This window comes from Ornithodoros turicata, chromosome 2, assembly GCF_037126465.1.
Source record: "Ornithodoros turicata isolate Travis chromosome 2, ASM3712646v1, whole genome shotgun sequence".
NCBI classification, from domain to species: domain Eukaryota; kingdom Metazoa; phylum Arthropoda; class Arachnida; order Ixodida; family Argasidae; genus Ornithodoros; species Ornithodoros turicata.
Genome location: NC_088202.1, coordinates 145,939,816 through 145,963,632, shown reverse-complemented (window position 1 = coordinate 145,963,632; position 23,817 = coordinate 145,939,816). Strand labels below are relative to the sequence as shown.

Genomic DNA, 23,817 nt, shown 5'->3' with positions numbered 1-23,817 from the left:
GACAAAGTAACGCCCCCCCCCCCCAAAAAACAAAAAAAAACAAAAAAAAAAACAAAACAGATTCTGGATCTGCCCCTGGCTCCTAGGGCCCCCTCTTATTATTTCCGTCACACAGCTGCCTCCGTCGTGCAGTCGGTCTTCTCTTAACCTAACGATGTATCCCACGAACTCAACAACAATATTGTCACAGTCATCCGATATGAGATTAAAGGGCAGCTCGAAGGTGGTCCAGTGCACCCTTGAAGGGAGGGAATGACAAGGGTAGGGTGGGGTAGGGCTCAGCCGACAGAAACCGTCTGACATTGGCTTTCCAAGTGGGGTCACTGACGTCAGTGTAGAAAGTTAGTCGGTTTGTTTTGGACGAAGAGTGGGGACACGATAAGCAACACCGGACAAGCTCGAACCAGCAGCTGAAGTCATCAAGCACAGAAGACACAAACCCAAGGTTCTGACTTGTCCTTGGTACCCGTGAATACCTTGGAATTTGAAAATTCCATTTTCAAGGTCAGGAAGACCCTGCAATTTTTCAGTCCTTCAAAACCCTCGATTTTGCATCTTTTTCTCGTTCTCACGGGGCAGCCAGCGCAAATTCCGCCTGTCCAGAGTCTGAACCATAGCTTAGAAACCACAGGTGTTGGCACTCATTACAATAGGAATGAGCAGCAACAAATTAATGACACTCTCCGTGATACTGTTTACCGTAATTTCACACGTATAAGCCGCAGGGACCCCGTTTCTAGGAACGTTTTGAAAATTATTTTCGGGCAGATAAGCCGCGGGCAATACGACGAGACCGATTTGTGCCACAAAGGAGGCCATAGAGAAGGCCACAAACACTGTGGTCCATATACTCCAGGTAGAGCCTTGCACCATCCGCGGATGGAAGCGGATATCCGCAAGATACTTGCGGATTCGGATGAAAATTTAGCACGTTCGGCGGTGTGCGGGTCGGATGCGGATGGCGCGAGGGCGGATGCGGATCGGATGCGGATACGAAGGCAGCGGATCGGTAGCGGATCGGATGCGGATATACCGCGTGCTGTCATTTTTCCACCCGCAATTTATTCGTATTGCGCGCCGACAGCGAGCGCATGTTCGGGTTCACCTTTGACCATGCACGGCGGCAAGACGGGAGAGAAGGCATTCTGGCGTCTCGAACCGCGCGAGCACCGACGGGGTAGTAGCGTTCCACGCGTTCCAGAAGTCTCTCCATATCACGTTTGTTGAAAGGTTTACCTTTGCTTGTCGTCATGGCTGAGTCCTTCCGTGACAGCATGGAGGCATCCGAAATTATACCAACATGCTTCCGGCCTGTCTTTACACGTCTTTCGAAACGTGCGGATTTTGCGGATCGGATGCGGATGGTGCGTTTTGCTCAGGGGATCGGATGCGGATGTAAACTGTTGTGTATGGTGCGGATGCGGATCGGATGCGGATAACGTGTGCGCGGATGCGGGTCGGATGCGGATGCCAAAAATTTCATCCGCGCAGGGCTCTAACTCCAGGGTCGGCATGGTGTACATCAAAGCAGGTCAGTTCTAGTGTTCTACCAAGATCGGATTGTGCCATTGTTGGGCGTTTTTCATGGGTTGATGGGTCAGTGGCCTTCTAGAAGACCTGAATCACTGTCACCACTTTAGTTAAAGCTGCTGGGGGGGCTATTCCAGAAAACCTGGGTTGCACTGGAAGCTGGAGCTCCCAGCGTTTTGTAGGGACCGCGTTCCGATTACACTTTCAGGATTTGAGCCATGTTGCAGCATGCGACGTGTGCTTTTGTATTGAGAGTTTCACTCTGACTAGACGCTCAATTTTGGTAACAACAAAATTACGCGCGTTAAATAATCCGTGATCTTAGTAACCGAGATAAAGGCTGCAGCATTTGTAAATATGTTGCTTCCGCTATAGAGGCCAGTGCATAGCTTGTTTATTCTGTGCAACATTCACTTTCTAATCGGTTATATTACAGATAAAATTGTGAAGTGGGATAGTCCTTATTATACAGCAAAAAAAAAAAAAAGTACTTAAATGTGGATGTAAATATACAGTTTTTACAGTATATGTTGTGCCTAAACTACGTCCCGGCGCTATGTTACACTATTTGCATTAATATCAAGCGGGTGCTTCACTTTATATTGACCTTTCTTGCCTCTTTGCCATCCACATTGCAGAAACACATCCGCTCAAAAAAAGTTCACGTAGTAGTAGTAGCACTGCGCGCATCACCATCCGCGGTTTGGATGGAAAAGCCATGATCATCGGCCCTCAAACTTCCTCAACAAGAACAATGCCCTCTTGAGCAGGTTGCTTCCTCTCACAATTCCTTCCTAGAAGGCAGACGCACAGAGAAAAAAGAAAAAGGCGAAACAAACTATCTCGATGACGGCACCTGCCGCGACGGATGGTACTGTCCGTAAAGTCCGATGCAGAAGAATCCGGAAAGTATGACCAGAATTGTGATGGACGTCCAGTTGAACAGTTCCTTGATTTGTAAAAACGCAAACCACAACATTCCCAACACGGTAGCGAACAGAGCCCACATGAGGGCGCCCAAGTTGAGGTCGACCTCCGCGGGAGACTGTGCAGCGGGACTGGAAGTCGCCGGCATCGTCGAGACGTGCACGTGGACGACGCAACCGTGCTGTATGCCGCACGAAGACAGGGTCGCAGTATCGTTCCTCAGCTGCGCGCCGTTGAATATAAGGCGGACAACACGTTGGCTCGCAAGTTCTTCCGCAAAGTGGCGTCTGCAAAACGGGAGGAAGAAAAGTGCGAGATTCAAAGTGTATTTTGCTTTAGTTTTGAGAGGTTAAATTCTGGCATTCCCTTATGATGTGGCTACGGAGAGGCTCAAAATTTATTTAATTCTTGTACTACAAATCAACTTTGCTCAAGGAATTTGCAAACAAAGTATAAATTTTGTCATTGAACTTTACGCACTTCCACAAATTTTTGAAAGAACCTATAAAGCTTCATAGTTCCAGATCTTCCAAGCACTGCAAGCAGTGGAGTCTGCACGGCTTCCACTGGTCCTTGAAACCCCCAAATGCCATGGGACTTTGAAAATAGTGTTTTCAAGGTCGGTAAAAAAAACACCGGAATTTTTCACAGTCCTCGAAGTCCCACGTCTTATTCTCGCTGGGCTGCAACGCAAAGTCCGCTTATCCAAAGTTTAGAACTGTAGTTTAGAAACCACCTGAGCTAGCACGCCAAGAGCAAGCCAGAAGTGCGACGATCAAGTGCCCTTCATCATCCTTATTTTCTGTCCTATGATCTTTAACATTTAGGAGTCCTCGGTCACGTTTGTGAACGGATCACTATTGCACAGTCCCCGTGTGTTCTGGGTACTGTGCAATAAATATTTACAAATATTATATAGAAATATTATATATAAAACATCTAAAATATTCGAAGTATTAATAAAAATGTGTCGTAAATATTTTTGTCAAATACTGACGTCCCGGTCGTAAGCGTCGGGACGCATCGGTAAAATTACACGATGTGGACTGCTCTCAAATTCGAAATAACGAACTTTTTTATCAATAGAAACAGAAGGGCATTTGACAGGACCTTCGAATTTGATCTAATTATTGGTAGTCGTATTAACGGAAGTCTGCAGAATTTGTGCTGATGAACGTGCAAATCATGTAAAAATATGTCTTATAAAAGAATTTTGGTGGAGAGAGAATTTTGGTGGAGAAACTTCCACCGCGTAAATATGTGTAACTTATGCCCCCGCTCAGGTGAGCAGATGGCGATTAATTCTCTGCCTGCCTTGGCCAATGGCTTTCAACATGCACAATTGATTTCGTTTCCATCATTTTCCACAGTTCCACACTGATTTCCAGTCATTTTCTGCAATTCCAACTAAAGCACAAAGAAGACTGTCTTTAGTTACAAGCTATTGAAAGCTAAGTAAGCTGTGCAGGAAACGCAGCAACAACCATAAGTACAGGGTGTGTGCAGAAAAACATGACCCGCATTTAGGCACATAGCTCGTTGCCTACCTAACTAACGAACTTCCGGTGGCGCACGATGGCGCATTTATGCGTGCGAAATCTGCAGAAAAATTGTGGAAGCCATACTCAGCTTAAAAAATAAACGGAACAACGAAAACTTCGGCTTCCGTGCATCAGAATAGGGCAACATGGTGGACAACAGGGTGTACGTGAAAGGGCAACACGGTGGACGTAGGAGAGTTGTGTTCAAGTACCGCTAGGGGAGCTATCGGTGCATAAATCGAAACGATGTCCCACATGGATGCTCATCGGCAGTACCCCTAGCGGTGCCTGCACATAACTCTCCTGAGACCGAAATGCACTACCATGCACTGTCATGACCCCCCCTATTCTAATGCATGGAAGCCCATGTTTTCGCGCTCTGTTTATTTTTTTACACTGAGTATGGCTTCCGGGATTTTTTTGTAGCTTTCGCACGCATAAATGCGCCGTCGTGCGCCACCGGAAGTTCCTCGGCTAAGTAGACAACGAGTTGCGTGTAAAAATGCGGGTCATGTTTTTCTGCACACACCCTGTATATCCACGGGTATATCCTTGAACACCCAGGAAGTGTGAAGTGCACACGAAGTGTAGCGTACAACTTGCCTTCGAAACTCTCCCAAACTTTCGTCCTGTCTCCCAGTAACACACCGCTCCGTGTCGTTCAGGTACTTGAGTCGAACCATTATCTGCCCTCGCGTTTCCCTAGAGCTGCCTAGTACGTCTTCAGCCGCACGTCTTTCAGCTGTGTCCGCAGATGTCGCTGCAGTAGGGTGGTGTCTCGTATCTGCAACGCTATCACTTTCTGCATCCGCAATCCTAACGTTGTTCCGGCTGTAAAACTCCAGCCTGCGCTCTCTCAGTGCTTCGGGAGTGCAATCGTCCTCTTGTTGTTCCTCCGGCTGAACTTCCTCAACGCTGGTCAAGTTTTCTTCAGCGCGATCGGACTCTTCATCGTGGGGAGGCTCTGTTGTTGGGCGTAGGTCGTCTTCCTGTCGACTGGGTATGTGACCGTCGACGACGTTTTCATTTTGAACTTCGCTTGCGGGACTGATGGTTGAAGGCGATCGTTCCGAGTTTGTCTCGTTTGATTGGGACGGGTGCAATATCTGAAACGACGCAGCAGTGTTCTGAGGCGAATAACATTAGGCCAGATCTGTTGCGAAGACCAGGAAAAACAATCGCAAAAAATAAGGAAGTCATCCGAGAACCCTTAATTCAGCTTTCCAATGTTTTTAACCATTGGAAGCTAAAATGCACATTTGTTCATTTGTGTGCTGCTGAGTTATCTTCGATCATGTTCACCAGATGTCGCCTGCCTCATTCTATGTACAGAGCTCTGTGCATGTATGTGTGTTCAAGAAACATGTAGGAGAGAGTGTGTAGAGGGTGAAAATTGTAGAGGGTGAAAATAGGTCTCTTGTCAAGTCACTGGGAATGTAGTCAGGGCAGCATAATGCTCAATGCACATGACTGGCAATCAAGAAGCATACGGCTCGGACTCCTGCCATTGACTGGCATTTTTGATGACGGCATTATTTCAGCGTGCCTCAGCATTGAAGGCTTTGTGTCTGTTTCTGTTCCAGTCTCAACTTCGTCACTTTCTATTATGTTCCCAAGAAACACCGTTTTGCTTGTTCTGTCTCGACCAATAGGTTTGCTCGACTGGTGTCACCCCTGTCTGCCTTGCCGCCCTTTCTACAGTGAATTCTTTGCAACATTTAGACCATGTTTGAAGTGCTGCTGAAGATTAAAGGCAACTCTAGGTCCTCTCATGGAGGTACGTGCTCTAGCAGTGTGAGGTGAAATTTTGTGTCACAAAAAGACTGCACCCCCCAAGAATTTACGTGACAACTCCTCCTGCAGTGATCAATAGCAGCAGGCCTCAGGCACATTCTGAAACAAACTGTCTAATCACAGAAAACGATTCATGCCAGCACCCTCTCAGATCCTGTTGGAGGATTAAATTGACGGCTTGCAACCCCGCCCCACCATGTTTCTCTTCTTCCGCTACTTCTAGTTAGAGTATCGCGTGGGCAATCTTTGCAGCTATCACATCCCATCATCGCATAAAACCTGCTTTCTACAACGCTGAGCAGCTTACGTTGGAAGAACATCGTTTTCAACTTGCCACAAAGCAAACGGTTAGTTGTCGCTCACCTCACTGTGTTGGGTACTCCTTACTGCGGAGTTGAAATGTGATAAATAAAGCCAGGTTAGCAGTATAACCAACAGAGCCACGAAACCGGACCCAAACAGCAGGACTTCGTCACCGATTCCTTCGACGATAGAGCCACCTTCTTCGATCCATGTTTCAGGCATTGTGCAGATAAATCTACGGTATAAATGCGCTACCTGAGAAGACTTAAGAAATGCACACTTTGTTAAACACTCGTTGAGCGATAACGAGCCCGCTATCAGGCATCACCGCATCAGCACGCAGTAAAATTCAACAAACGTTAGCATGCCGGCATGAACGTCAACAGGGTAGTCTACCTTGTGGCACCTTTCGGATAACGGGTTCCTGTACCCGTGACACTACATTACAAGATAATAACACAAACAAATCGAAACACCAAAACTAACAGCGCTAACAGATGATCCGAGTTTGAGGTGACGTTTCAGGGCGCAACGGCGCATCTGGGGACGAGAGAGTAGCGGACCGGCTACTCTCAAAACCAGGCGCGGGAGGTCGTCTGCAATAAAATATGGCTACTTCCACTGATGAGAAATATGCATGGAAATATGTGACAAAAATCTAACATCCACTGGTGTGCAGAATGGTTTTCAGGATTTTACTAAGGTAAGGCGTGTAGTTAATCATATATGGAGATCCTCGATTATGCGGTAAAAGGTTGTAAACACGTTATCAATGTCACTAACATCCAGTTCGCATTTGACCCTCCCCTCATGTGATATGTGGTGCTTTGAATTATCTATTGGTATTCCGTTTCAGATATCTTGTAAACAATGAACAGCTTATACAACGGGTAAGAGCCCTTCTATTTTCCATATAACTTTTATAGCGCTGTCGAAAGGTTGTGTGTGTGTGTGCTATTTACACATGCTATTTGCTAAACATAACATAATTTGCATTACAGCTCGCAGATTCCTATCCATTTAGGCGGGCAGCTCAGCTGACAGCACATTTTATGATCAGGGGGAAATCACTTAGTATGTTACGGTCATTATGGTCAGATGGAAAATCACGTTCAATCATAAACCAATGTCACGTTTTCTTTCAGGCCAGGAAAGCATGGAGATGATGTCAACATCCGAGCTGTTTAAAAAATTTATTATCCAAGTAAATCAGGCTAGTGGGAAAGTGAAGCAGTTCTCGTCTGAGAAAATTGAGAAACTCGAAGTAAGCTATTGTTTTCGTTGCTCCTGAGCTCGTGCATTGTGTGTGACGCGAAATATGATGCAATAGTGATATCTCTGCACTCTTTCACGGCAAGCAGGGACTCAGCAGAAACAAACGAGATTTTCTTTCTTCTTGATTTATAACTTCTTAGTATTCTACCTTCTATCATGATAAGTGGATAAGTAAATCTTAAAAAAATATGGATCTATCATGAACAATATGGAGTGTTTTGTGTATATAGGTGTAATACTGGCAAAAAATTATGTCACATGCAAAGATTATTGTTTGTTTCTAGGAGGCTATCAAGGACATAAAGAAGAGACGAGGACTGTGACATTTCATGTCTACATTTTCTTCTTTGTTTCATTTCTCAAATAAATGGTTGTACAACGGTGGAGTTTTGCACGTATCAATGTTAGCAGTTAGCAAGTCAGCTAGTATCATTAATGTGGAACATCTAAAGCATAAATAGCAGTGATGGCAAGCACTCAAGTACTACTTTCTGAGTACTTGTACTTTACTTGAAGTACCTTTCAACTTGTGTGCTTTGTACTTTTTCCTAGTTCTTTCCCATCAAGCACACAAATGGGACTGCAACAAAAATTGGAAACTATCAATTGATTTTCTTTCTCTCTCTTTGGAATGGGCATTTTTGAAGAAGAGGATTCATTGTTGATAGGCTCGAATTGTTGACAAGTTAATTTGAACTATATCAGTATTTTTATGTTGTCCCAAACAGGCAGTACAATGACCTGTGTCTCTTCTGTTCACCCAAGGCATGAAATAAGTGCTTCTTTCGATCATTCAGTCATCGTATTCCACAATATCTGATCCATTTTTAATTATTATACGGTAAAAAAGGAACCTCTTTTTACACAACATGGGTTATTTTGATGCAGGGAACAAAGCTACATAGAAAACGAAGTTCTGCATTACGCTTACTATTCACTTTATATATATGTATATATATATATATGAGATTTCTGGCATCTGGTTCAGCTCATATTCACGAGTAAAGCAATTAGCTAGCAGTGTGCAGTGTTTGATATAGCACTTGCCAAAAATGCTTGCTGCGAAAAATATAAACATAATTACTTTCTTACTTTTTAAAGCAATTAAATGGTTAATGGTGAACCGCGATGTGAAACAAACTAAATTTGCAATGTACTTCAGTACTTTAAAGTACTTTGCCTGGTACAGACGTACAGTGTACTTTAATTTATTATGTGTGCTATACCTAAGTATCAATGATCCCAGGTACTTGCGGTACGTTGAGGTACAGATAAATAGTATACAAACACTAATAAATAGTACCGCTCCAAGAACTTGTGGTCATCTTGCACAATGTTATACGTAACATGCACTGTGTGCAAGTGTGTTTCGTAAAACTTTGAAGGACGCCTTATTGACATGTCTCAGAGAACACCCATACTTGGTTTCGGTTTCGGATTCCGCACCCCCCCATCTTAAATCGCTCCTCCCGCTCTCTAGCGGGGCATGCGCGAACGTCAGTTGTGTACTGCACTGCTCCGAGGAGGCGACCGGGAGTTTGAGGTCTCCGCCGAGAGATCTTCCGAGAATTCTTTGTTGGTGTTTTGTGTTACTGTGCACACAGAAATGGTCCTGTTTGTGTTTTGTGCGTTATGATGCCTGCAGTATGAACAGCCGGACGCAACCATATTACAACAACTCGCTGGCTATCCGTCAGGAAATCCAGCGCTTTGAAAGTGTTCATCCGAGCATCTATGCCATCTACGATCTTCTCGAAGTCATCCCAGATCCCCTGTTGGCACAACAGATACGCGAGCACGTCGTCTGCATTGAAGGTAAGTTCGTCTGCGTTGTCTTTGAGCGTGTGTGTAGTAGTGTGTAAAGATAGCGCGAGATAGCACCCGTGCTCGTGTGCGTCGGTAGCCGCCGTAAAAGGCCGCGTATGGGCAGCTTATTTCAGCGCACAGTCGTCTTTCCCGGTGACAGGTAGACGCCCACAGCGGCTTTGCAAAAAAAAAAAACGCGGTTAGGCCTAGCTTTGACCGGCTTTTGAATGATTTTCGGGACTAATCAGCACGGACGGGTTGTTGTTGTCGTCGTCGATTTTTAGACCGGGAGCCCAGTGTTATGACATGTGTGATGGCGACGGGGAGTCGATGACGCGCGGGCTTACGTCTCGAGTCCCGTAATTACTACCCTTCTCGCCGTACCTCGCGAACCGGTTGTTATTCTGCCGTCCGAATCATAGAATTCGCACCGTATAATGTGCGTGCAAGATCTTACCGGAGCATATATGTGGTTCGTTCGCTCGGCCCAGTTGTGGGTCCGTCGGAACGTTGCTCAAGTACCGAGCGTTGTACGGAATACGTTGCTTCGACTCCTCTGCTGTTAGAACAAATAAAACACTACCTCCATCGCAGGTATTTTTATAGACCTTGCGCAAATTAACCCCTCGGACGTTTTAGAACTGCGTATCCGTGGATGCGCGGATGCGCATTGTCGGCACGCACTCTTCGTTTCGAATTCGTGACATTCGAAGAATCGGCTCAACATCATGACAACAATAAACCGTGGTTGGCGCCTCAATTTTGTGGTACCGTTTTTTTGGCGCCGAAGTATTAACATAATTAACATCGGAAGGTGCTACTCATCGGGCAAAGACATTGCAAATTTGTGGAAAAATTATTCGCCTTTATAAACTTATTATTTGCCATATAATGGTTATATTAAACGGTAGGAACAACTTATTTATTTACACATGGTAAACAAGACTTTCGTGCACGAGACTGCACTTCTTCAGGTTACAAAAATATATATTTTTGTAACCTGAAGAAGTGCAGTCTCGTGCACGAAAGTCTTGTTTACCATGTGTAAATAAATAAGTTGTTCCTACCGTTTAATATCACTCTTTGATTTACTCACCACCGGCAACTTGACATCGCCTATTTTTTCTGCCTTCATATAATGGTTACTACAAAATAGACACATATACTTATATTAGACCACGTAGCGTCAGGAATCTAAGTACTACACACAGCAAACAAAATCGTGCCGTTTCGCAAAAGAAATGGCATTTTTAAACGCTTTTTCTTATCTTTTTTTTAAAGATGTACAGTGTGATGCATACTGTATCACGCTTCCAGGTGTGTTCCCCCCAGCCCCCCGTAACGCACCTAATGAAGTGTTGACAGTATCAATAAATAAATACGTAAGCATGTTGCGGAAATCGTAAAAAGGGTGCTGATGCTGTGATTTAGAAGGCCATTGTTCAGTGATTTATCCAGGCCCCCCGAACCCCCCAAATTTTTGGCGACACCCCCTGACTTTTTTTTCTTTACGACATAGCTGTAATGATGACCCCCATTTTTTGCCCCCCCCCCCCCCCCCCCCCATGTTTTTGCGATTCCGGATAAACTACTGCCATTGCTGAAACACACCGTACTGTTTGAAGCGTCAAGCAGCTGAATTTCTGCTTTTTTTCTCTCTTCTTCCGTTTCTAGAATCACCGTTTTCTGTGTTTGAGAATAATTCAAACTCATTTAATAATGCGCGTTTTTGCACGATGCCTTAAAATCCGTTTATCCTGGAAGGTCTCGCTGAAGCATCCTTGAATTTCGTACGCATGCTTTTGCATGCAAAGCAATCCTGCCACCTGCTGTTCATTGAGATGCCATGATGCTGGGGGGGGGGGGGTATTTTGATCTCAATTATCGTTTCATTTCACGGGTTTAATAATAGTAGCCCAGATTGCAGAAGTCGTAGCTGTCTGTTATTGAGGGTCTTAACGATGACTGTAACAAATGTAGCGCATGTGACTAGGGAAAGGTAACGCAAACGGTACGGAAAATATAACGTGTAACGGTAACGGAAATGGATATCGCGCACTTAGAATACGTGAGACGGAAACGAAAATAATTTACGGCAATAATTATTACAGTCCTTTACGGCATCACTTAGATGAATACATATATGAAATAAAGCTGAATGAACCGAACTAAAACTCAGATGAACTCTCAAAATGGAGCGATCAGCGGCGGTACCTTTCCGTGGTACTTATCAATGGTACCTTTGGTAGTACATTGATTAGAGGGAAATTAGGATTAAATCCTCCTCCCCATGTAAGTACCGCTGCGGAAATATTCGTCTGGCTGCGGCCACTGGAAGCGATAATCTTATCATTCGTGGCAATGGTTCGCGCACAAAGTGCTATGCGGCAAGTTCTGCTTGTAGACTGTAGGCTGCAGTCAAAGTACGGAGCGTCACCGGTATTTCGAACGGCGACGGTTTGGCGACAGCCTCTGTTCGAAATATCGGGGCTTGCTTCGATCTAGCTAGCCTTATAGCGTTACTTTACACTTACTTGGCATCAGCCATGGGTAAGCTATATTAAAACGGTAACTTAGTTATTGTTAGCTTGTGAAAATAGTAACTGGTTACAGTTACTTTTTGGGAGACGAAATACCTGTCACGAGCTTTATTTTTGCTCTTGTGCTGTCCAATCGCGATTCTGTGTTCAGTGCAAGCGTACACATCGCCTTAACCGTACTTACTAGTAAATGGTGAGTGCTGCATCCTTGTGTCCCGTCCATCCTTCCGTGTAGTCCTCTTCAGGATGAGAAAATCCTTCAGAGCATGGAAACACGTGGCAAAAATATGGCCAGTAACTTTATTAGAGTTGCTTTCAGCGAAAACAGTTCAAGTTCAACTCATTGTTGTATGTTTATATGTATGTATATTGTATTGACGCAGTATTATACCCAAGGCAGTCCGAAAATTATGACAGACAACATTCGTGAGTCTGTGTCATCGTCTCGTCCCTTGTTCGTCCTGTGTTTTCCCTCAAACTCAAGGCAATGTTAACATCAAGACTATACATATGCAGAGCAAAAGACATCTCCCTGTTTGTAAACAAATGACGTCACAGTGTTAGATGGCGCCACCAATTTGGTAGAGTGGAACTACGCTCGAAGCTAGGGGCGAACAAGGTCGCGCACGAAAGCCACGGTCTTGAGGGGATTACGATGGTCCCTGAAAGGGACGCGACCTTCGGTCCTACTTTTCTTTCAGTAGCAGGCAGGGAACAAGTGTCCATTCGTGGAACCCAGCCCTGCCTTTCCGATTTGTTTCGGTTTCGGTCTGTCTACCAACGTCATGATGACGTCTCTCGGGTAGAGGTCTGTTGTTAAGAGCCACTATATGCTAAGTAATTCCTAAGCGCTGTACTATACCATGTCAAGTACTAGCACGCTACGTAACTATTAACTGTTTAATTGTGATTATACGAAACGCTCAAAATACACACAATTCTAAGCTTTTTATGGAATGCTAATTTGACGGAATCAGCAAAACGACTTGACGTCACACTCCTAGCCATGAACTCAAAAGGCAATGATATTCCACTTTGGAATGGTGGGATAAAAAGAAGGAAGTTTCAGAAGTTTTAGTGCGAGCGAATAAAAGTGAGAGGAAGTATATGACGTGCGTTTCGAGGCACCAGCGGTTAATTGGGGAACATTATTTGAGAGAAAGTACTTAGAAAACTAGGGTAAGGTACAGATTTTTTTTTGTTCTTTTTGCTTATTCAACATTGATTTCTGCGCTATAATCGTGTATTCACACAAGCGACATTTTCCCAGAAGCGGAAGATGCGAAAAACGTCATAGCTTTCTGCTATCACGTGAGCACGAGCGCTCGGCGTCGTGTCTTCACGTACGCTGCTAACCATGGGGCATATCCTGCGCCACAGCTACAAGACATTCCGTAGCAGACGACAGAAAAAGACGCTGACGGCGTCGTCTGCTAAGTGTCGTCTGCTAAGTGCTCAGTACGCCACTCCCGGTATTCCGCACCGTGTGAATGCTGAACATAAACACGGGCGGAACTTCTGCTCTGTAAGCAGTGTTTTCGCTTTTTCTTCCGCTAGAATCTTCCGTGAGTATGTCGGCTCATGTGAAAACACGGTGAGAGGAACTATGTATATCAGAAGGCATATTTCAAGCCTTTCCCGTAAATTGGCAGCCATTCAAATCGAAAAGCCAGCATTTGGCTTGGAACGCAGAAAGACACGCATATGGAGAGGTGATGTTCTATATCTTGTTGATCTCACTTTCTGTATTCTTTAGGAGTTTTTGTAGGGGTTGGGGTGAAGTAGTGATCTGCTTGCGGGTAGGGAAGGGGGGGAACTTACCAAGCTTCTTTGATTGGAATGCGTTCGTGTTCAGTTAAAACGCGCATTCACTGAACAAAAAAAAAAAAGACAAAAAGAATTGATCGTTCTCAGTGGGACAACAAGAGGTTCCGTACGACGTGGTCGAGTCATATACAACTAAGACATAAAGAATAACTTTTTTTGTTGTTGTTGTTACCATTATACAGTGTAAAATTTTTATTTTACGTTCCGCTTTTCTTACTTAATTTATTTACATTCGTTTCGTAGATGATGCATTCTTGACGCGTGTGTTTATATTTGTTATTGCGGATTTTTTTTTGCCCATTTATATTAAGTATAATTATATTTTCTTTACTCTCATACACTGTACATTTTTATTTAGCGTACGTTTTATTTTTTTATTTACAACATTATGCGTGCACCGTTGCAACGCGAACATAAAGTCATAAAGGCGACAAAAATTCCCCAGAAGTCGGCCCTGGACGCATAGTAACCTCCCGTTGTCCTCTCTGCAATCTGTCCATGTATGCGCTCCCTCATAGCCACATTTGCTTCGCGGCTCTAAAACGGAATTTAAAAAGAAAATTATCATTGTTCTTTGCTCTCAGTCTTCCGCCTCTTCCACCAAATGTTTGCATTTGAATCGCTTTTTGTTCGGCCTCGTCTCTTCCCATTCGGTAACATCTCATTACGACCGAATTGTCATTACGACCGAAAATCCAAGTGTCTCGTTACGGACAAGATCTCATTACGACCGAATATGTTTCCCATTCTGCCAAAATCTCTTCAAGTAACGGGCGCCAGACGCCAGGACAATATAAAGAACATGCCATCGCGCGATTCCTTATCTGTTTATAGAGCGCGATAGATTTTAATAAAATTATTCCGGCCAATTATTCGTACCGGATTTTTTTTTTTTTTTGCGAGCCGTCTTTTAGCGGACATAATTTTTATCTCGTACGGAAGACAGGAAGATGGGACCGACTAGAAAATGGCGCGAATGGACGAGCGACGGAGGAGAGAAATCATGTAGTCATCATTTCTAATCATGTAATCATGTACCAACTAGCCCAACAGTCCATACGCTTCTCATGGGACAGACCTTTATCTTTCGGTCTGCTCCATGGCAGTCGTCGAAAAAGACGGAGTAAGGTATCGAATCACATCTCGATCACATCACATCACATCTCGGTTACCTGTTCGCGTACGCTAACCAATTACGCTATACGCTGACGACTGCTTTCCGACGACTCTCTAAGGAAACCTCATTTAAGCGAATTGGACACATATTCACCCTCTCCACATGTTCTCTCCCTCTCTCTCACACACACGCACACACACATACATGCGATACAAGACGAGGCTCATCTGATGAACATGATGAAACAAAAGTAACTTCCCTGACGCAGGAACACACAGACGGATGAACCTGAAAATGCGAACGAGCAACTGGTCATATACCATGTGCCTCGATGTCGCTGTTCCGTACAAGTCGCGTTTTATAGCTCCGTATCGTGACGTGTACCCCCCTTTCCCACTTTCTTTCGCCACTTTTATACCAACTATACACATCGCCTCGTTCGGATAAAAAATAAATAAATAAGTAAAAACAATAATAATATGCGGGCTGCGGTTTATGCAACAAAAAGAAGACGGCTCAGAGCATTTAAATTTTAATGACACGAGACTTTCGTGCACAGCCTTCTGCACGAAAGTCTCGTCTCATTAAAATTAAGATGCTCTCAGCCGTCGTCTTCCCGTTGTGAATCTCTGTCGCCGGATACTTGCGCATTGCTCTTCTACGTGCTACCATGGCTGTGATTTAGAAAAAAAGATTTAGACCAACATTTAAAAAAAAGAAGAAGAAGAAGCTGGACGCTTTGCCGGAATAAAATCCATACCGTGTATTCACACAAACGACAGGAATATTCAAGTGGAAGAAAAAGCGAAAACACTGCTTACAGAGACGGAGTTCCGTCCCGTGTTATGTGAGCATTCACACGGTGGAGAGTATCAGGCGTGTCGTACTGCGCATTTAGCAGACGTAGCAGACGACACCGTCAGCGTGTTTTCCTGTCGTCTGCTACGGAATGTCTGTGTCGCTCGTGTGAATACACGAATGTCGGAATGTCGCTCGTTTGAATACACGGATAGTGTGTCCTTTGGAGTCGTGTATTGTTCTCGCCCATATGTTTACATCATGCCTAGTGCCTGTAATTAGTTCATTAGATAAGACGGTGATAAGACTAATTAGCGAACGCTTAAAACATTGTTTTAAGGACTGACGTTAAAATATTGACACAGAGTGGGAAGGGCGGACCCGTCACCACGTGATCCAATCACGTGATCTAACTAAATGCGAATCCATTTGCGAACCTCTCTATACAGCGTGTCCCAACTAACGTGTTCCAAGATTTAAAAAAGCGATCTCGTGAACGAAACGGGCTGAATGTGGTTAGTGCAGCCGTTTATCGTAGATCGTTTTTTCTCGCGAATCCAAACGAGGCGCGGTATAGTTGGTATAAAAGTGACGAAAGAAAGTGGGAAATGGCCTATGAACTCTATACCAACTGGCCCGCCGACTGTGTCGGCACCAAACGACGAGTTTATAATGTGTTGGTTGTGACACCTTTTGAATATAGATGAATCCTATAGGTCCGTATCCAACCAGTGTGATCACGGTTACCTCGGCCACGTACTGAACGGTTCCGCGGTCGGTACTTCCGCCACTGTTTTTCAACGTGCACACGCATTTTTTCTTATCTTCGTATTTTAGGCTTCATCGCAGAAAGCGTGCTTTGTAGACGGAATGCCTATAGACTAAATGTGCGTAGAGTCAACGTCATCGTCGGAGTCAGAAAGAAAGCGAATTGCACTGACACTTCGAGCAAGCACTAAACACCACATCGTAGAGGACAAGGCGTGTCGAACGAATGACGAGCAGAAGTATATTGCACGGTCTCGCTTTTTTTTTTTTTTTTCAACATTTTAGACCATATCCTATACAAACTCGCGTAAGTTCGTCACTTTTTGTGCTTCTAAACTGCTGCTCACCGACCTAGAGCAGACGACGTTATGTGTACCTCCGCGTTGGCGTCTGATTGGGTGCAAAGACGAAGTATTGAACAAGAACTTGTGAATATAACTACGAAGCGTATAATAACAATATCATACCGGTAACATTTTGCTTTGACCTCGTTGTCCTTGCCTAAAACGAAAGCGCTTGCGCGAGAAAACGAAAATGTGACGGCGCGCGCCGCAACATCAGCGCTTTGTCACGCGGTGTTTTTATCTGATTAATCGGTGTTATCGTACGAATTATAATTAGGCACAACAGAGAAGAATACTGGCGACTGTACGATAAACGACTCCGCTAGAAAAAAACATTCAGCTGGTTTCGTTCACGAGTTCCCTTTTTTAAATCTTGGAACATGTCAGTTGGGGCACGCTGTATAGAGAGGTTCGCGAAGATCATTTAGCTGGATTACGTGGTGACGTGTCCACCCGTTTATCTCAAGGTTGCGAGTTCGAATCCGGCCGGGGGACGCTAACGCTAGCTTCCACGACGGTGTGCTGATATTTCAGCCACGAATTATGGTTGTCCTCGAACCGTTTCTACTACTTGAGAGTCATTCGATTGCACTTATACTCGAAATTTCCTGTCACGCGGGTAGTCTTCAATGACGATTGAAATCAATGCCCATTGAGCATGCACGTATAGCGCCACCTTACGTGTAACGTGTCAACCAGCGAGGGACCATTGCATGCAATGCTCTTTGAGAAGTTGACACGCTACACGCTTGACGGCGCTGTACACACACACAAGTTCAATGCCCGTTGGTTTCAATCATCATAGAAGACTGCCCATCCGTGCGACAGGGCCGGGGTATTAGACTCGGGGGGAAACGTAACCATGATCGTCTTTCCGCCACGCCTCCTTCTATATCGCATTCTGAAGAGAGTGGAGAGGCGTCAAATTGCCCATTTTGCCATCATGAACGACACCGCTCTTTCCCCCCCTCCCCTCCCCGCCCGCCATACAAAACCGACGACCACTGTTGCACGCGTCTGCAGAGAGAGGGGGAAAGTAGACAATGCATTCTTTTCATGCATTAGAGTCTCCTTCCGTTTCCCATCAGCAAGAAGTGTGTTATGCCACCGGGCAACTAATTTCAGGGGAATTTCATTGTGAAGGGAGGGGGGGGGGGGAGAGAGAGGAAGTATGATGAGATGCGGGTTTTTCTTACGGAGTGAAGGTTGCTAATGTATTCCTCGAATGCATTGCAGTAAGTGGTACTAATTTTTACTGCCGAAGCAAAAAGCGGTTTATGTCTTAAGTAAGGTTTAAAAAGAAGTTGTTTGAGCATAATTGTTCGAAGTTTAACGCCGCGAGACAATAGACCTCTCCCTGTTTCTAGACGAATGACGTCATTTGCGTTCGACAGCGCCACCAATTTGGTAGAGTTGAACTAACTACGCTCGAAGCTATAGAGGCCAACGAGGTCGCGCCCGAAAGCCACGGTCTTGAGGGGATTACGATGGTGCCTGAAAGGGACACGACCTTGGGTCATACTTTTCTTTCAGTAGGAGGCAGCGAACAATTGCCCATGGATTCGTGGAACCCAGCTCTCCACTTCCGATTAGTTTCGGTTTCAGTCTGTCTACCAACGTCATGATGACGTGTCTCGGGTAGAGGTTTATAGACGAGCTCAGTAAATTCCCAGTGCTCTTTGCGCACGCACTGCATCCTGGGCGCTTGCTGAGCGGGAGGAACGAAGAATAATCCTTCACATTTCGCTTTTACTGACCTTAACACGTCGTGGAAAATGGACGCGCCTGTATGCGAGAAATCGAAACCGTTGGGAGGCCACCCGTTTCTTTCGTATTATAGTAAACTCCCAGAGTTCAAAGCGTCGCGAAGCACTCTGGGATTTTCTGAACTCGTCTATTACGGCCACGAGCAACGCCACGTGGTCGGGACTATGGGTGGAATGGCCAGGTGGATACGGAATCAGCCTCCTCATGCTGAAGAGTTGGAGGTTGTGTGTTCGAATCCTATACTACCGACAGTCTTGTCGCGGGTTTTCCCGCGATTTTCTCGACAGCATAGTTTTCCTTAAGATCGGTGAAGGACGCATGTTAACCAATTCGCTAAATGTCCTAATCTTAATGACCTAATTATGCTTAATTAATGACTATGCTTAATTATGTTGCTTAATTATGTTAACTATGTTGCATAATTAATATGCTTAATTAATTAATGACTTAATGCTTAATTACCTAAAATCCACGGCGAAACTGCATGAGAGATGACACGGCTTCAAATCCTGTCCCCGGCTGTGCTGCCTGAGATTTTCCCTAGGTTTTCCGGAGACTTTCCAGACGAATGGTGGCACAAGGTTCTCCCCGAAGTCGGCCCAGGACGCATACGAACCTCCTCTAACCTAACCTTATGTCCTCAAACTCTGTGCTCTTTCCTTCTGTCCACGTCTCTGCGCGGCTCATAGCCACTGTTGCTTCGCGGCGCGCGGTAAATTAAAGAGAGAGAGAGAAAGAAAAAAAGACAATAACAACAACGCACGATTGATCCGTTGATTAGTTTTTCCAGCCTGAGGATGGCTTAACGTCTGCTGAAATCGGAGCACGTTTAAGCAACGTGTGCTCTTGAAATCGGCGTGGTTCGAAAGCGCAACCTTGGGATTACAAGCGTATATACGTTGCTTACTGAAGCCGGAAAAGAGCGTGCTTAGTTAGGTGGAACGTATACACGTTCGAAAATAAATAACACGATACTAAATACGGGGTTAGTCTACAGGTTTACCTGGTGATTTTAATCCAAGCGCCATCGATAATTAATCCACGTGCCATGCAAACGTTATGGGGCATGGATTAGTTTAGCTGGAACGTGGATTAAAATCGCCGGGAAAACCTGTGGTAAACGTTACACATTCCGATCTCATCGTAAAAGTAGAAGACAAGGTTTAGGCTGATCCCAGACTTTGCACACTGGTAGCCATTTGTCTGAAGTTTTTGTTGGATTTCTTTTTTTTTTTTTTTTTGTGAGCGCTGTGGTCCTGTAGAAGAAAAATTAAAACTCAAGCAAAATCGCGCTCTATACATTTTCTATGGCCCATCTAACTGCAAGGCTGCCATTTTCTCCTGTGTGCGCTTCATTTTCTTTTCACCACACACAGGTGGCGCCCACATGCAGAACAAGAGGATTGATGCATAACGTCAGAATGGGCATGTCACATTCTTGTACGCAGTGATGTGAATGTCAAGCGGACACAAGAAAAAAAAAAAGGCGGTGCTTGTCTGGGATGGGGGCGAGATTTTGCTTGATTTTTAATTTTCTTTCTACGTAGCGCTTACAGCAAATTCCAATAAAACTTCATACAAATGGCTACCAGTCTGCAAGTTTGGGGTGGGTCAAAACCCCGTCTTCTATTTTTTTACAGCGCGATCGAAATGTGCAACGTTTGCTAGACGAATCCTGTATAAAACATAATAATAATAATAATAATAATAATAATCGGTGAAATGGTATTATCATTTTTATTTTTTTGGTGGCGTGATTTATCGCAGTACACGCATTACGATTATATCATTATTACTATTCTGATGTACGAAGATACTGTACTGCACTGGAGCGCATAGAAGACATAAAAGGACACAAAATCCCCAGTGCCCGCGAGAATTTTTTATTTTTTTTCAACAGTTTTTCAACATCGACATCTGTTCATAAACGACACATGAACGCGCGCGTTTCAAGCCTTGTGCCTTTCTTAAAACGGAAATCACTCGAACAGTGCTGAAGTGAAATAAAATAAAAAATAAAAAAATAGAAATACAGTCGAAAGGAAAAGGCAGGGTTGAGAAATCGGTGACTCATACATTCTCAATACGAAGTGGCACCGAATCCTGGTTTGAGAGGCGTCTGAGAAAAAAGAAGAGTACCACTTCCGTTTATCCATATTTCACAGGAATCCACCTTGTTCCGTTCCGATAGCACCGCACACCGCTTGTCAGTTTTCGCAGCAGGCTTATTTCACGTCCTCCCTTTGCCGACGCCTCTATTATATATTATTTACCGGGAAGAAAAGACATCTCGTTTTCTATTTGAACGTCCAGCGGAATTGACGCGACGTGGCGCTGGCGTCGGACGATTTGCACCAGTAAGCGGCTTTGGAGCTTATTCTTTCGCAAAGCCGCTACTGCTGGAAACGGATAGGGGACAGAGAGAGACAATACTGGTTGTTTTGGTTGTCCCAACAACTAGAACACCCGGTAACGGCGTGTGCATCACGACCTACAGGGTGCGCACTCAAGGGCTCTGCGCGTGGTCCTCCGGTAGTTTGGAAACACCGGGATGCCTGTCTGCGTCATTGGACGTGATTATGTGGTATTGCGCTGATTTTAACTGAAATTTTAACTGAACTGAAATCAGCTTCCACAACTAGCCACGAAACGAAAAGTTTCATCATCACCATCAACAACAACAACAACTTTATTTCAAGATGATGAATGAGGAGTTTCATTGCAAGAGGCGATGACGCTGTTGTTGTAGTAGGAGGAAAGAGAGGCCAGCCAATAAGAAGGCTTGCTGCTCTTATGATGCTGCTTGCTGGCTGATGTTGGCTTGCTACTCTTATGATGCTGTACGCTTCCATCGCTTCCTTGGCGTGGTACTCGACTCGACCCGGACCTGCGCTGGACTCGCCACATTAATTTCATCATATTTTGATAATCAAGTTGCGCAACAGAAAGCAAGCGCCAGAAAACTGCATGGGCGCATTATGAGTAGGGAGTGACTGTTTCGGGTTAAACCCGATTTCTCCCCGAATTCCAGTCACTATGAAATCCTCAAGTGACGTTTCCACCGAAGACGAACAAAGGTCGCCACGTGTAACACATGTAAGAATGGTTCACTTATACGTTCCCAGCAATACACCCATGTGTGTCAACACTGTCTATGCCTTCGGGGATTACCGCTTGAAGGTCACGATCCAGCAAAAGAAAAAAAAAGAACAAGAGAGATTAGGAAATGACTTAATAGACAAGAGGAGAAACAAAAACGCCCGATAACACCCGAAGGCACAATTATCGCCCGATTTCTCCCCGAATTACAGATTTAAAAATAGCGCCCGATCTTTAGCCCCTGAATTTCTGAAGTCACTCTCTAATTATAAGGCATGTTCGGAGCAGTTCGCAGAAGCGTACTTCGGAATTAAATTCAAGAGTAAGTTACTACTTGGCGGACAGAACACTGCAATGATATATGCTGCTCTTGGGGTCAGGTCCGAAACGTCGTTTTCTGAAACGAAAGTATTGTGCCGTTAAGAAACCTCCCTGCGCGAATGGTCGACAAGCCTCCATCAAAAAGTCAGCCGGAGAGAAATCGTCATTGCGCTACGTCCGATCAAATTAGACTAATATACGCCAGCACTGCCAGAATCGTTTTTGAGCGATTTCGTTTATTGTGCTATCGATCTTCCTATGCCTTACCGTTGTCCAACGATGCAGATTACGGTTCTTACCCGAAGAAAACTAGTTTTCTTACGAGCGTGATTTTCGTGTATGTGCTCGTACTTTGTACCCTTACCTGCTGCGTAATGTAATGCTGAATACGCTATAACGTCAAGCGATCAGTCGTGATTTGAATGACATACACTTGACATTGATGCCCGTTGCATGCAGAGCATACAGGCGAACCATTTTGCTGGAGTGCCATATCTGCATCATATATACAGGGTGTTTGCTCTAACGTGTCCAGAAATTATATTTAAAGCGAGCGATAAAAGAAAAGCAAGTGGTACTTTTCTGCTACTTGCGTAAGAAACAGGTACTGCTTCACTAGTAGCACCTGTTTCTTAGTCAAGTAGCTGAAAAGTAGCGCTTTGTTTCACTTTTATCGCTCGCTTTAAATAAAATTTCTGGACACGTTAGAGCAAACACCCTGTATAGCAAAATCGTGAGGGAGGGATCCCCTTGTTGGCGATCTTTTGAAATAATTTGATGATATTGCGCTTACAGTGAACCCTCGTTATTATGACCACGGTTGTTCCCGAAAAGTTTGGTCATAATGCGGAATTGTCATATTAACGGGAGGGATTTGCAGACGTCTCACTGCATTGTTCCCCAAGAGTATGGTCGTAATGCGCGTATGTCAGATTATCGGGGGTCATATTAACGAGGGTTCACTGTATTTCTCCCTTTATGGCAAACCTGTCTCGGCTAATTTCTTTTTGAATGTGTAGAGCGGCGCATTTTCTAGCTACACTATCAGTACCACAGTGTTATCAGCGTCACCGTGTGTCGTGATAGCGCATTGCCGTTTAGCGCTGCTTTTAATAGCACGTTATCACTTAGCACGACTGGGAATCGACGGCACGTGCTGATAACTAGTGGCTCCCGCAGCGCCCACACACAGGTACAAAAACGTATGAGGTTGGTGGGGCGCTGCCAGTCTTGCCGCACCAGTGTAGGCTTGTCTTGTCTTGTCTTGGGCTGTTTCTAGTTTCGGTTTCAGTGGCTGGTCAGGGGATGGTTGCGACTTCGGTCAGCTCAGGTCGTGAGTTTGAAACCCGCCAGCGGCGTGCTGTCTGACGTGAAAACTGGGTTTTCCAGCAAACTTTCCCACTGATGTCGGATTGGATTAGACACACTGGATTGGCTTGGATTGGCTTAGACACATAGTAACCCTCCAGCCTTCCAGTCTTTCCTGCTGTCCTCTCTCCGTATGTCAAGGTAGTTGGGAAGATTCCTCAGTAGCTTCGGTAGTCCTTCGCGCGCGCGCACGCTACAGTCCTAAACGCGGCTCGTGCGTATATAAGCACTGCCAAACCTACCGAGGGCACCAAACAGGTTTCTTCTCAACGTTCCTGCAAGCCGGTGCATTACACCGCTTATAGCCAAAGTTGCTTCGCGGTGCTAATCACCACGGGAATAAAAAATAAATGCGTGTACTAACGTACTGACAACGTACATGACCGGCGAACCAAGATCAGCGGGTTCGAATCCCACTACTGGCTCACGGCTTCTCTTCCGTCTTTCAATTTGATGGAAGCATATCACTGCCGACCCCAGATTTGTCAGCAGCGACATTGAAAGTCGACATGCAGGTATCGTCTATTCACTGACGTCACCCCGCTAGGGGGCATTCGCTCCGAAAATGCGAGACCGCCGCCATAATGTTGTTTGGTTTCGGTTTTCGTTCGCTGCTAAATGACATGAAAATTTCTGGGATATGGTACATACAATATTCACGCAGTACAAGAACATGGAAACACCAAATCAAT

The 23,817-nt window shown here is 44.9% G+C and overlaps 2 protein-coding genes across 3 annotated transcripts; one reads left to right on the top strand and one right to left on the bottom strand.

Annotated features, from left to right (window-relative positions):
- Window positions 1-1,907: 1,907 nt before the first annotated feature.
- Window positions 1,908-6,672, bottom strand: LOC135386315 (transmembrane and ubiquitin-like domain-containing protein 1). 2 transcript variants are annotated; one of them, XM_064616156.1, is made up of 4 exons: window positions 6,582-6,672; window positions 6,156-6,330; window positions 4,602-5,104; window positions 1,908-2,744 (listed from the first exon to the last, which is right to left on the bottom strand). In XM_064616156.1, exons 2-4 carry the CDS (start codon window positions 6,315-6,317, stop codon window positions 2,369-2,371), a joined length of 1,041 nt encoding a protein of 346 aa, XP_064472226.1. In that variant the 5' UTR covers window positions 6,318-6,330; window positions 6,582-6,672; the 3' UTR covers window positions 1,908-2,368. The 2 variants fall into 2 exon arrangements, with proteins under 2 accessions (XP_064472226.1, XP_064472225.1); XM_064616155.1 differs by having other exon boundaries at window positions 6,492-6,647.
- LOC135386316 (protein NCBP2AS2 homolog) lies at window positions 6,658-7,753 on the top strand. Its single transcript, XM_064616157.1, has 5 exons — window positions 6,658-6,798; window positions 6,952-6,985; window positions 7,097-7,169; window positions 7,241-7,359; window positions 7,655-7,753. Exons 1-5 carry the CDS (start codon window positions 6,776-6,778, stop codon window positions 7,691-7,693), a joined length of 288 nt encoding a protein of 95 aa, XP_064472227.1. The 5' UTR covers window positions 6,658-6,775; the 3' UTR covers window positions 7,694-7,753.
- The last annotated feature ends 16,064 nt before the right edge of the window (window positions 7,754-23,817 follow it).

What these genes read in the sequence shown, in the direction of transcription:
- LOC135386315 (XM_064616156.1), bottom strand. Translation starts at nt 6,317, where the DNA reads ATGCCTGAAACATGGATCGAAGAAGGTGGCTCTATCGTCGAAGGAATC. An exon ending in GGAGTACCCAACACAGTGAG is followed by an intron (nt 5,105 to 6,155) that starts GTGAGCGACAAC and finishes GCGTCGTTTCAG; the next exon opens with ATATTGCACCCGTCCCAATC. An exon ending in AGTTTGGGAGAGTTTCGAAG is followed by an intron (nt 2,745 to 4,601) that starts GCAAGTTGTACG and finishes CCCGTTTTGCAG; the next exon opens with ACGCCACTTTGCGGAAGAAC.
- LOC135386316 (XM_064616157.1), top strand. Translation starts at nt 6,776, where the DNA reads ATGGTTTTCAGGATTTTACTAAG. An exon ending in ATGAACAGCTTATACAACGG is followed by an intron (nt 6,986 to 7,096) that starts GTAAGAGCCCTT and finishes TTTGCATTACAG; the next exon opens with CTCGCAGATTCCTATCCATT. An exon ending in GATCAGGGGGAAATCACTTA is followed by an intron (nt 7,170 to 7,240) that starts GTATGTTACGGT and finishes GTTTTCTTTCAG; the next exon opens with GCCAGGAAAGCATGGAGATG.